Source organism: Nipponia nippon, unplaced genomic scaffold (genome assembly GCF_047370975.1).
Source record: "Nipponia nippon isolate SJK-2023a ecotype South Korea unplaced genomic scaffold, ASM4737097v1 scaffold_17, whole genome shotgun sequence".
Taxonomy (NCBI): Eukaryota; Metazoa; Chordata; class Aves; order Pelecaniformes; family Threskiornithidae; genus Nipponia; species Nipponia nippon.
The window spans coordinates 1,175,359-1,187,194 of NW_028262333.1; the positions used below are offsets into that span (position 1 = coordinate 1,175,359).

General features: G+C 57.2%; 1 protein-coding gene across 4 annotated transcripts in view; it reads left to right on the forward strand.

Annotated features, from left to right (window-relative positions):
* The window catches only part of SH3PXD2B (SH3 and PX domains 2B), a 78,327-nt gene extending 67,348 nt beyond the window's left edge, over positions 1 to 10,979 (forward strand). Inside the window, exons 9-15 of one of the 4 annotated variants that reach the window (XM_087754074.1) lie at positions 298 to 402; positions 1,122 to 1,205; positions 2,482 to 2,599; positions 3,891 to 4,117; positions 4,696 to 4,745; positions 5,232 to 5,357; positions 6,251 to 10,979. In XM_087754074.1, coding sequence (XP_087610200.1) covers positions 298 to 402; positions 1,122 to 1,205; positions 2,482 to 2,599; positions 3,891 to 4,117; positions 4,696 to 4,745; positions 5,232 to 5,357; positions 6,251 to 7,747 — 2,207 coding nt within the window. In that variant the 3' untranslated portion in view covers positions 7,748 to 10,979. The remainder of the gene's footprint in view (positions 1 to 297; positions 403 to 1,121; positions 1,206 to 2,481; positions 2,600 to 3,890; positions 4,118 to 4,695; positions 4,746 to 5,231; positions 5,358 to 6,250) is intronic. The other 3 variants (XM_087754072.1, XM_087754075.1, XM_087754073.1) reach the window with 3 other exon arrangements.
* Positions 10,980 to 11,836: the final 857 nt, after the last annotated feature.

Here is an 11,836-nt window from a genome sequence, read left to right on the forward strand (position 1 = left end):
AAGGGGAAAAAAAGGAAAGCAAACGCGGTGGCTGGAGCCATTCAGTTCTCAGAGTCTCTCCCAGTTTTCGTGGGGAGGGAACCGGACATTTAGATAGCATTCAGCTGCGACTCTCCCGTGCTGCTGTCTGTGCTCCCTTTCAGACAGTGCTTGGCTCTGTTGCTTTGGGGTCACCCCAGCCTCCCGTGTAGGCAGCAAGGAGGGGGCAAAGCCCCCCAGGCTCGTGGTTTGGTGGGAGGGAGGGAGGTTTTGGCTGGTGGGAGCCCTCGGCTGAGCCGCCTGCTGTTTTCTTCTCAGGTTGGTGGTTTGTGAGCACGTCAGAGGAGCAAGGCTGGGTGCCGGCGACCTGCCTGGAGGCCCAGGATGGTGTCCAGGATGAGTTCTCAATGCAGCCCGATGAAGGTAAGAAGCTGCTGGAGGCATCTGCCCCAGCTTCTTTGTGCTGAACTGCACCGAGCTGCTCGCAGGACTGCTTAGCCCGGCCTGACTTAGGCAGGGCAGGAGCCGAGGGAAGGGCAAACCCACACGTCTGTTCAGTCCTGTCTGCCCGTAATGGTCCTGCCTGCCCAGCGCTCTGCTCCGGTGCTGTAGCAGGAGTGGGGCAGCTGGGTGCTGGCGGTGTAACTGCTGGCCTTTCTGCTCCCTCACAGAGGGGCTGAGGGTGCCACCTCCAGGGAACACCCAGTTCTGCCATCCCAGTGCCTCCTTTAGGCCCCAGGGAGCTGTTTTACCTGCACTGGAGGAGGACCAAAGCTCAGGTCTGAGGACAATTCCCCTATCTTCTAAACTCATGCAGAACAAAGCATGCCTGAGCTCACGTTATGCTTAGAGCATATCTGAACCATCTTTACTTAGAGCAAATCTGAAATGCCCCTGGAGAAAGCATCCTTCCCATTGACCACTGCGTGCTCAAAGCAGTGCTGCAGCTGGCTCAGCCCCTTGCTTGGGGAGCTGGGGGTGGGAGGGGAGGCTCGGAGCTGGGAGGGCCCCCGGAGGGCTCCAGGCGAGTACAGTCTCTGTGCCACTCTCTGGTGTCAGCCCTGTCTCCTCTTGGACCTGAAGTGCCACCTCCTTACATCCTCTCTTGTCCTTCTCCTGCTTCCCCAACATGCGCTTCCCAGTCCCATGGAGATACTGGTCTCTGCCCAGGCACGTTGGCCGCCGTCGGACTCTTGGGGACTTGTACACCAGTGGATGGGGTCAAGGTGGAATTCATAGAGACTTGTTCAGCTGCCCATGTCTTGTGCTTGGAGCCTTGTTGTCTGCATGTTTGTTCACTTTGCATGTGGTGGACCCTGCTTGTGTCAGTCCTCAATGCATGCCATACATGCTCCTCAGCCTCCATTTGGCCCACTCATGTCCATCTCTCTTTCCTCTATCAGCTGTTCCTTCTCACTTTTTGAGGCTTGTTTTATGTACAGGGGCTGGAGTTTCTGCTTTCCCCCAGCGCATGTATGCAGACTTCTTGCAACTGCTGCCTTAGTTCCTGTAAGAGTAACTCCTCTGAGGCATAGCCCTGGGGCTGGGGGCTCAGAGGGGGTCAGGAGGAGAAGAGCCAGCTTGGTTTTGCTGGATGTGACAGGACATTTTCTGCTTTGACTCATTTGCGTGAAGCGGGTGGGAAAATCGGGCCCTTCAAGGGCTGTGCTCTTCCAAGAAGACAAAGCCAGGAAACATGCACGGTGGGGATATATGAGTGTGTAGGGTTTGGAGGCAGACTTTTCCCAAAATGGCCTTCACCCTACTGTGGCACTGCTTAAGCACGGGCAATTGCTTTCCTGGGTTTCCTCCAGTGAGGACAGGACAAGGTGAGGGAGAGGGGTCGGTGGATGGATGGACCTGTTTGTCTGACATGTTGTCTGCATGGCTGTTAGGATGTTTCCCCTTCCTCTTGAAGGCAAGAGCATCCATGTCCCTGCTTACCGTTGTTTGGTCTAGTGCACAGGACATCAGACTCTTCTCCAGGCTCACCACGTGGCTTTGACCGATGTCTTGGGGACCCAACCGTTGAACAGGGAGTTCAGTTTGAGAGCTGTGCATGAGAACACAGCTGTATGTGTGGGGTTACTCCCTGATGCCTAGGGGATTTCTTTCCCTCTGTAGAGGACAGTTCTTCTTTAAAGGCTCTGAGAAAGACATTTTAACTGAAATGGATGCATGGAAGGGCTTCTGTGAAGAGCAGGTGAAAGGAGAGCTGTCATATAAAAGATAATCTTTAGTCCTAAGGGAGCGGAGGAACTGTTTTAGGCACCTTCTCCTTGGACCAGACTAGCTCACTAAAGCTTACATTCCAAAATGCAGCTGGATTTGTTTTGAAATACATTTCACTGGCATTTCTTTTATGAATGGTTGTCTATCCCTGTGTGTTTGCACCTGTATTACAACAGGAATTATCATTATATAAAGCACTTCACCATTGTTCGACTGAGTCCAGGTTTCCGTAACACAATATCTCTGTGAAATGCACTTTCTTTCCAACAGAGGAGAAGTACACTGTTATTTACCCCTACACCGCAAGAGACCAGGATGAAATGAACCTGGACAAAGGGGCTGTGGTGGAGGTGATCCAGAAGAACCTGGAGGGCTGGTGGAAAATCAGGTACCGTCCCTACCTCTTCCTCTTCCCTGGCACTGCAGCCGGGGCTGTGCAAAGCAGAGCCCTGATGCACGTGGGATGTATGGTCCAGAGGCAAGTGTAGGGTATCGGGAAGGGCAGTGTACCAGCACTCATTTCTCACCATCCCTACAAACTAAGGCTAGCTGACATTCAGGGCTTCAGCCAAGCATAGCTGTGGTTAAATGTCTTCAAAATCCCCCGATTTCCTGTGCTGGGAGGTGGGCTGCGTCACGGCATCACATGCCCCACAGCGCAAAGGGAACCGCTGTGAGAGCATTGGCGTTACGTCATCTGCTGCTGATGGGAAAACCGGTGAGTGTCCTGGAGGCAGGCTGGATCCTCTGCCTGTGTTAGGAGGCTCCTGCGGAGAAGGGCCGTTGTCCGGGCCAGGTCTGCTGTGTGCAGCGTGTGCTGGGGCCAAAGACTCCGGATCATCCCAAGCTGATACTTGTTTTCTCCTGGAAGCTCATTTTCTCTTGTCTGTGGTCTAGCAAACGGCTGGACTTGAGCGGGGTGGGAGCACATGCTGCAATTTTCTTAACCTTACATTGAACCTCTGGTCTTGGCAGCAGCAAAGCCCCAGAAAAACGTCCATTGACTTTTTAAGCAGAGAGCTGCCACAAGAGCTCTAAAGGCAATTACAAGCTCAGTAGCTGGTGCCATCTGAGCATAGTGGCTGCAGCCCAGCCAGCGGGGAGAGTCTCTGACGCTGGCACGGGACCCTCCGGCATGGCAGGGACACTCCGCGGATGTGGTTTCTCCATCAGATCGCGGGGCTGGTTTCTCTCCTAAACAGTGCAGATTTAGAGCAGGGAAGGGATCCAGGCTGCCGGCGCTCGGGCACAGGGCTTGTGCTTTCTCCAAAGACCAGGTACATCAGTCCTAGCAGCAGTGCTCTGGTTTTCCCCTCTGCTTCCCCTGCCAGTGTGCTTCATTCCTGAACCGGTGCCATTGCTGAGGTGAAAAGGAAATTGGGCTTCGTGCCGTTCCCAGCCCTTGGCCCGCTGGCTGTGGCCAGCTTGCACGGGAGCATTAGTCATGGCTGGAGCTCTCCAGGTGCCCATGTGCCAGGGAGCATGACACTGGGCAAGCTCGTTTTCCCCAGGTCATGCGGTACCTTTGGTCAGCGCATGTCCTGAGCTCTGGCTCCGGGGATGTCCGATGGCTCAGCACCACTTGAGCACAGTGGGTTGCTCCTCCGGGAAGGGCTCACGGTCCCGGTGCAGCATCGGGGCTCTGTGCAGTGACGCTGCTGTTGTTGCTGCTGCTGCAGGTACCAGGGCCAAGAAGGCTGGGCCCCCGCCTCCTACCTCAAAAAGGGGAATGGAGAGATGTTCTCGCAGAAGCTGGGGTCAGGCTCCTCCGCTCATTCATGTGCCTTGGATCTGGATGGCATCTCCCGGCAGCAGGTTATGGCAAGCCGAGAGAAGGATGGGCTCCCTGGCCAAAGGGATGGGAGATTCGACAGCCGTCCGCTGCCCAATGCTGACATCCGACGCAGTAAGTGGCCGGTCGGGAGGAGGCCGGTGGTGGCTGGGGTGTCCGCACAGCCTTTCCTGCAGGCTTTTGGGCAACGTAACGGGATGTGAGGGAGGCAGAAGGCTTGCAGGTGCTGTGAGCTCCGCAGCAAGGTCTGGAGGTGACATTGCACAGGCAGATGGGGCACGAGCACAGTGCTGCCCAGGGACCTGCTGAGGACCAGCAAGTGTGATAAAAGCCTTCCCCTGCCAGCCTGGAGATGCTCTCCTCTCAGAAGCTGGGGCGTTTTAACCCCTCTGCAGGCCAGGTCTGCTGGGTCAGGCCTGCAATGAAAAAGCAGTTTCGTGTGGTGACCTCAGCTGCATTTCCCAGCAGCACCTGATGGTGCAAAGCTGGTTCCTCGTCCAGTGGGATGCCCTCAAAACCTGGGTGACCCATGCCACTGAGGGTACTGGGCAGACAGGTTCCTCCTTCGGCTTCCTTGCTCATGGGGCAGGCTTGGTCCTTCCCTTTCTGTTTTCTCTTTCACTTGTCTTTTGTGAGCACACATGTGACCAAAAGCCAGAAACTCAACAGCATCTGAAATTCTTCCTCCACAGAGTCACCAAAGATGAGGCAGAGACCCCCTCCTCGCCGAGATCTCACCATAGTAAGTGCCAGCTGATGCAGGAGAGCAGCAATGGCAAAGGGAGTCGGAGCGGAGCACTGGAAGGAGCTCTGGTCACTGGTTATTCTTTGCCTGGCACCTTGCCCCTACCACGGGCTCTGCTCTTAGGCAAGGCTGGAGTACGCCTGTCACCTCCCTGCTGTCTTAAGACTCCTCTTTGCATGTGGTCTTTCAAGTCTTGGCCAGCCTGTCCCGCGAGGCTGGGTTGCCAGTGGGAGGCTGCGGACTGTCTCCCTCCCTCCGGGGAGGGTGGCTCTGCTGTCAGCAAGAGCTCTGCCGCCGAGCAATTTTCTGCTCAGCCTGGAAATGGTTTGCTGGTTTGTGTTGGTGAGGGTGCTGCATGGGCACAGCTGATCTCCCTGGCCTGGCCGTGCCGGCTTGCGTCTCTGCAGGCTGGTGGTCTGTGTGGACGTTGTGTCGCACCTTCTGTAGAAACACGCTGATGGGTTTTCTTTTTTCTTGTCGTAGCCACGTGGTTTGAACCTGCCTAAACCTCCTGTCCCTCCTCAAGTGGAAGAGGAATATTACACCATCGCTGACTTCCAGACCACCATCCCTGACGGCATCAGCTTCCAGGCAGGAATGAAAGTAGAGGTGAGACTGTCATCTTCCCTTCTCACACCTTCATGCCAGTGCAGCGCTCCTGACTCCCACTGCCCTGGGACCTGCTTCAGGCAGGAGCTCCCTTTCCAGGCGGGGAAGCTCAGCTGACCACTGTGTTATGGGTGGAAACCAGGCATGGTGGTGCATGTGATCGCCTCTGGGGACTGTTAACATGCCAGGGCTCTCCTAGAATGGGAGAGAAACCTGTATGAGCTCATGAGACTTTGGGGTCCCTGGGGCTCTTGGTGGCCTCCTGTCCCCCAGGTGTGTGGGTGCTGCGTTGTCTGAGCTAGTGGAAATTAAAATCCACACCACAAACGGAGTAGAGATGGTGGTTTTTTTCTTATTTAGGCCAGGTGTGAAGTTAAAAGCCTTTCCAGAACTGCTTTCCTAGCACACCCGCTTTTGCTGACAGAATCCCTCTTGCAGATGTGATTTTGCTTTTCAGAATGTAAGCTGTGCCTCTCTAGGAGGATTTTTCCTTTATGGCTGCCCCAGGCAGCTCCTCCCCGGTCCCAGCCCCGCTTCTGGAGCAGGCCGAGGCCGAGCGTGTGGCGTCGCCGCCGGTTGATCGCTCCAACAGTGCCGCGCAGTGGCCGCCGCCAGCACCCAGCACCGGTCCTGTCTCCCAGGCAGGATGGTGACGGCTCAGCCGCAGCTCCTTGGGGTGGCTATGTCGTTCCCTGGTCCCACGGCACACAGGTCCCCTGCCCTGGCAGAGGCTCGGATTCCAGTCCTGTGATTACATGGCTTTTGGTTACCAGGACAGGGAGGCACCGAGGCCATATACCACCCCAACATCATTTCGGAGACACCCAGCATCACCCCCCTCATGCAGAGAGGGCTCCTGCGTGGATGTCTGAGGTTTCCTTTCTCCTCGGCAGGTTATTGAGAAGAACCTGAGCGGCTGGTGGTACATTCAGATTGAGGAGAAGGAAGGCTGGGCCCCTGCCACGTTCATCGATAAGTACAAGAAAACCAGCAATGCGTCCAGGCCGAATTTCTTGGCTCCACTCCCCAACGAGATGGTCCAGCTCCGGCTCGGCGATGCCACAGCTGACAGCAGCACCGGCGAGGAAGTGACGGGACCGTGCCGTCCTCTGCCGGAGGCTCCTCCTAACGGTACGGACTGTGGTGGGAAGTGGGCCAAAGACTGGAAGGGGAAGGAGACTCCCGAGAGCGGAGACCTAGCCTTCGCCGGTGGCTACGAGGAGATCTCGGACCGTGACACAGAGGAGAAGCCCAGCCTGCCGCCCAGGAAGGAGTCCATCTTTAAATCGGAAGGCGAGTTACTGGAGAGGCAGAGGCCTCCCCCCAAGCCCCCGGGCATGATTTTGCCCATGATCCCACCCAAGCAGTCGGCGGCCCCGAAGGACAGCAAGAAGCCCGAGCTGAAACCGGAGAAAGGCAAACTCTTCCAGCTGAAAAACGAAATGGGACTGGAATGTGGACACAAGGTGTCAGCCAAGGAAGTGAAGAAGCCAAACCTCCGGCCCATTGTCAAGCCAACCAAGCCAAAAGCTGAGCCCGCGGAGGACAAGCCTGAGCCCATCGCCCAGAATCTGTTCTTGAAGTCAAGACCTCAGATCAGGCCAAAACCCGCTGCAGCCCCCCGGACTGACCCACCTCCAGCTGATGATAAACTGGACATTTGCAGCCTGCGGAGCAAACTTAGGCCTGCAAAGTGCCCAGAGAAACCCTCCGAGCAGGACACCGCTGCCGGCGAAAGCTCCCTCAGTAATGCTGCGGTCTCTTCGGAGGCTTCTGGAAGGTTTCAGGAGCGACCAAGCACGGAGAGCAAGCCCCTGCCCAAGCTGGACAGCCACACCACGAAAGAGGTGCTGCCCAAATCTCCCCTGGGCCCAGCAAACACCCCGGGTGCCAGGGACGCCCCGCCGCAGCGCCCCGTTGTGCCACCCCGCAGACCACCCCCCCCAAAGAAAACAGGGGGTCCTGCCTCCGGCCCCGCAGCAGAGCTCCGGGCCCCACCACGGGAAGTGCCTGAAGCCAGGTCGTCCCCAGTGCCGGGGAGGCCCATGCTGGTTCCTCCGAAAGCCAAGCCGTTCCTCTCTGCCTCCGTCCAAGACGAAGCCAAAGTGAAAAGCAGCATAAGCCCAAAGGTCATATCCAAGCCAGTGGAGAGAGGGGAAGCCAAGGAGAGGACCTCAGCCCCCGTCTCCTGTCCCGACATCTCCAGGGAAGCTCTCTACGTGGCAGTGGCGGATTTTGAAGGCGACGAGGAGACCAACAGCTTTAAAGAAGGGACTTTGTTTGAAGTTCGCGAGAAGAACAGCAGTGGCTGGTGGTTTTGCAAGGTCCTGACTGGGGGGCCGTGCTGGGAGGGCTGGATCCCTTCCAATTACCTACGGAAGAAGCCATAGCCGCTCCTCTGCTTCCATGGCTGGAGGTTCCCTGGTCTCTCACCTGAGTATTTAATTAGCAGATTAATTTATAGTTTTCCGTGAGGCTGGCTTTAAAAAAAAAAAAAAAAAAGATAATAATTGAGATCCCACACATTGCAGCCGGTGCCCGTTGGCAGCGGCGTGGAGGAAGCAGCTCGGCCTCCCCTCCCCACCCATGTGCTCCCGCCCGCCCTCCGCCCCGCGGCCCCCGAGCACTGCGCCCCGTGGCCGCCCCGCAGCCCGGCCCTGCAGCCGGAGCTGCTCTGGCCAAGCTTCGTGGCATACGATGGCTACCATGGTTCTCCGTGCTGGGGAGACGGACCCTGATAGACATTTTTGCCACCTGTATGGGGAATTAAAAAGAAATACAGCAGTAGCCAGGGAGAGAAGTGAAGCGTGGAACGGTACTAACGGAGGAAATCTGGCCACACAGAAGGATTTGCCTTTCCCTGAGGCTCAGGGTCATGGTCAGATGTTGTAGGTCACGTTGCTTAGGCCAGGTGTGTAGCAGAGTCATAGGGAACGTGGCAAAAAGGAGGAATTATTGCTGAGACCAGGGTCCCTGTAGCTGTGTGCACGTGCAGGCAGAGGCATTGTGCTCCGGTTAAGGGCTGTGCCTTGCTGCCCCCCGTGCATGCCACGGGACCGTCCCTTGGTCCTTCCCTGCTCTACAACGACAAGTGTTAACTTCAACATCCTCCTGGTGGGAAAAATAATATAGAAAAATGCACACACGCACACACAGGTATGTAAGAGGTCCTCTCTGTGCCGATCCAGGACACTATGCAGGCTTCTCCCTTGCAGTATTGCAACCAAACAACAAGAGGTGTTTTGCTTCAGTAGCTGCAGAATACTATGCAAGGCACAGAGGACCAAAATGACCCCAAAAGCCCTGCAAAGAGGATGCTTTGCTTTCCTTCCCACACAGACTGCCCTGCCTGTTGGACTAACAGGGGACCACCGGTTCCCGCGACCCACAGCGCTTCCCCAGGCTGGCGGGCAGCAGCCAGGAGGTGGGTCCTTCAGTAGGTGCTGATATTATCAAGTGCAATCCAGAATGTGGGAGTTCAGCTCCTCATCACAACCAGTTGCGAGGCGTGTCTGGTGCTCAGGGCTCCCTGCCTTGTTTGTCACCCCAGCTGCCTGTCTTCCAGGTACTTTAAGTTCATCCTGCGTGGCGGGCTCTTTGGGGGGGCTTCAGGTCAAGCAGAGCCTGGGGTTTTTCCGTGCTGACGTTCCTGCCTGCCAAGTCCAATCTTGCCCGCAGTGTTGCTTATCCCAGCAGGAGGATGAGCGTGGATGAGCTGTCGTTCCCCAGTGCTGCTTTCTTCCCTTCTGTACTGGGCTGCTTGCAGATTCGGGGCCACATTTCTCTCTCCAGAAGAGCTTTAAACCCGGCGCTTCTGTGGGTTTCTTGTTGACCGAGCCCCTTTGCCCCTTCTAGTCTAATTGCAGGTGTGAGCGCTGCAGCCGCAGCTCTGCAGCCGCATTGTTTTGCCACTGAAAAACGTTCTAGTTTTCCCTCTAATTTGAGGCTGGCAGAACTGAAGGAGTGTTCTCCACCCCCCCAGGCGCTCACTTCCTTCCCTGTCCCACGTTTTCTACCCTGGAAACGTGGAGCTGAAGATATCTCCGTCTGTGTACAGAAGGAAAATGGTGGTGCCTCAGGCCAGGGTCGTTCTGGGAGGGTGATGGGGCAGTTTGTCCCAGCCCTGGTTTGATCTGGTAGAGGAGCCCTGACCATCCCGGTCTGGCCTCATATCCAGAAGCCCCAAGGTTCATTTTTAGCCGTGGGAATGGATGCACCCCAGTCTCCAGCTGATTCCTCTCCCTCCCACCTATGGTTTTCTCTGGTGGCACACCAGCCTCTGATGGGGCTGACTCACCTGAGCTGGCAGTAAGCAACACATCTGCAGCCCAAGCCAGTAACAAAGTTCCTTGCGTGGCACATGGCGAGGTGTTGGTGTGCTCCCGGGAGAGCTGCAGGGTGGGTTGGGGGAGCAGTGCTGCCTTGTCTCTGCGCACCTCTTGCTCCAGTAAATCCCTTTTGCTTTGGAGAGGAATGGGGACAGGATGGCTTAAGCCAGAGCTGCCCAGTGGCCAAATCCAGCCCCCAGGGTCTCTGGGGAGGGGGCTGGACTGGTGCTCCCCGCCCGCTCTGGCAGTCCCACGCAGGGGCTGGAGGGGCTGTGTGCCCTTTCCCGTGGCACTGTGTCCTTGCTCTCTCTTTGCTGAATGGCCTTTTAATCTCAGAAGTGTCTCTCCTTTCTTTGTCTCAGAGACCTCGCTGCCCCCGGCTTTCCTCGGAGGGGACAATGCTATTTCTGTTGCCTCCGTACTAAATGAGGGCTATTTCTGCTTTCCTCCCAGACTGAACCTCAGAACTGGTAGTACTTCATTTTGCTGACACAAGTACTGTATTTGGCTCATTGAGCGCGTGACAGGCTCTCTCCCTTGTTCCCAAAGAGCTTCCAAGAAGGCAGGGTGAGTGCCCAAGGCGGGGGTCACCCTCGGTAGGGTGCCGACACCTGTGGCCTTACCCCTTCGTACTGCTCTTCTGTCTGCGAAGGGACCGCAGGCCGGACAACGGCTCCCATCGGGAAGATGCCGAGAGCCATTGGGCTGGCAGGGCTTTGCCCCCCGCATCCGACACGTGCCCCCTCAGTTCGGCCGCCGCGCGTGCCCTCTGCCAGCCTGCACCTCCTCTCCGTACCTCGTACGTCAAACGCGGCCCAGCTCCCCGACTACCTCGTGAGGAGGAGGAGGGCGGCCGGGAGGCTCGGTTCCCTGGGCTCGGCCGCAAGGCGCATCACCCCGTCAGCCAAAGAGCAGCCTCCCTCCTTGCCCAGCACCAGTGCAGCCCCGCGGCCGGGGCTGCGGCAAGGGGAGGCATCACCGCGGCTTGGGGTGGGAGAGCCGGGTGTCGGGCAGTCCCGCGGCTCGGCGCGTCCCTGGCAGGCTGGAGGCCCCCGCCGCGCCCCGCTCCTTCTCTCTCGAAGCCCGTTCGTCTGTCCATGTCTAGCTATATTATGTAAGCGCGTATAAATCTACATTACTGTGGGTGGGTGGGGGGTCAGCGGAAGATAGACGTAGCTGTGTAAATGCCCTATCTATACTTTCACCATTAGGGGACTGATTTCTTTTTTTTTTTTATTCGGTGGGGTTTTTTTGTTTGTTTTCTTTTTTTAAGAAATAAAAAGCAACTGCTTGACTGGTTTCAAGCACCCTTGTGAACCCGTGGCTGGCTGGCGTGTGTCTGGGGTGCTGCACGGCGGCTGTCTCGAGGCGTGCTGCTCTCCCGCCCGGAGCGATGGCAGCTCTGCCGCAGGAGCTGGTTCGGGCTCTGGCACGAGCCGTTTGTCGCTGCGGCGGTGGTACCAGCAAGCAGCCTTGAGCCATGGAGCTGCACTCCCTCATGCTGCGGAGGAGCCGTCCCCAGGTGAAGCATTTCTCTGTCCTCGGGTGCTTTTGTCTGTTGGGAGGCGAACGGGGGGTGCTGTGTCACCTGGCTTCGTGGGGGCTTGCGGCAAGGGCTCCTGGCTGTGGCATCCCTTGCAGCAGGGCTGGGGCAGGTCACAACACTCCGACTTTTGACTTGCTGTTCCTGGCCATGAATAGCCCAGCTCCTCCATCGCTGCTGTGCCCCAGTTCACCCAGTTCATGGGTGCCCGGTGCTGGAGGCACTGCAGGAGCAGGGCTTGGGCGTGGGTACGTGTGTGGTGTCTGTGCTCAGCTCTGGGGGAGACGTTTCTCCTGCGCAGCTGTGGCTGGGGGGCTGCCGCCATGTCAACGCTCCCCATTTTGGGTTTTAGCCCGGTCCCTGCTTTGCACTGTGCGTACCCCAGTGCTCATGAGAAGAAGAAATGTCATTGCTAGGTTAAACACAAAGCTTTGTGTTTTCTTCCCATCCCTATGACCCAGTGGACAGAGGAGCGTTGCACAGCTGACCCTCCCAGCCCTGTGTTGGTGGGACATATGGTCTGTCCGTCTGTCCGGGCAGCCTTGGCTGTGCTCCCTGCCACGCATGGTGGTGCCTGGGAGCAGCAAGGGTCATGGGGACCCTGACAG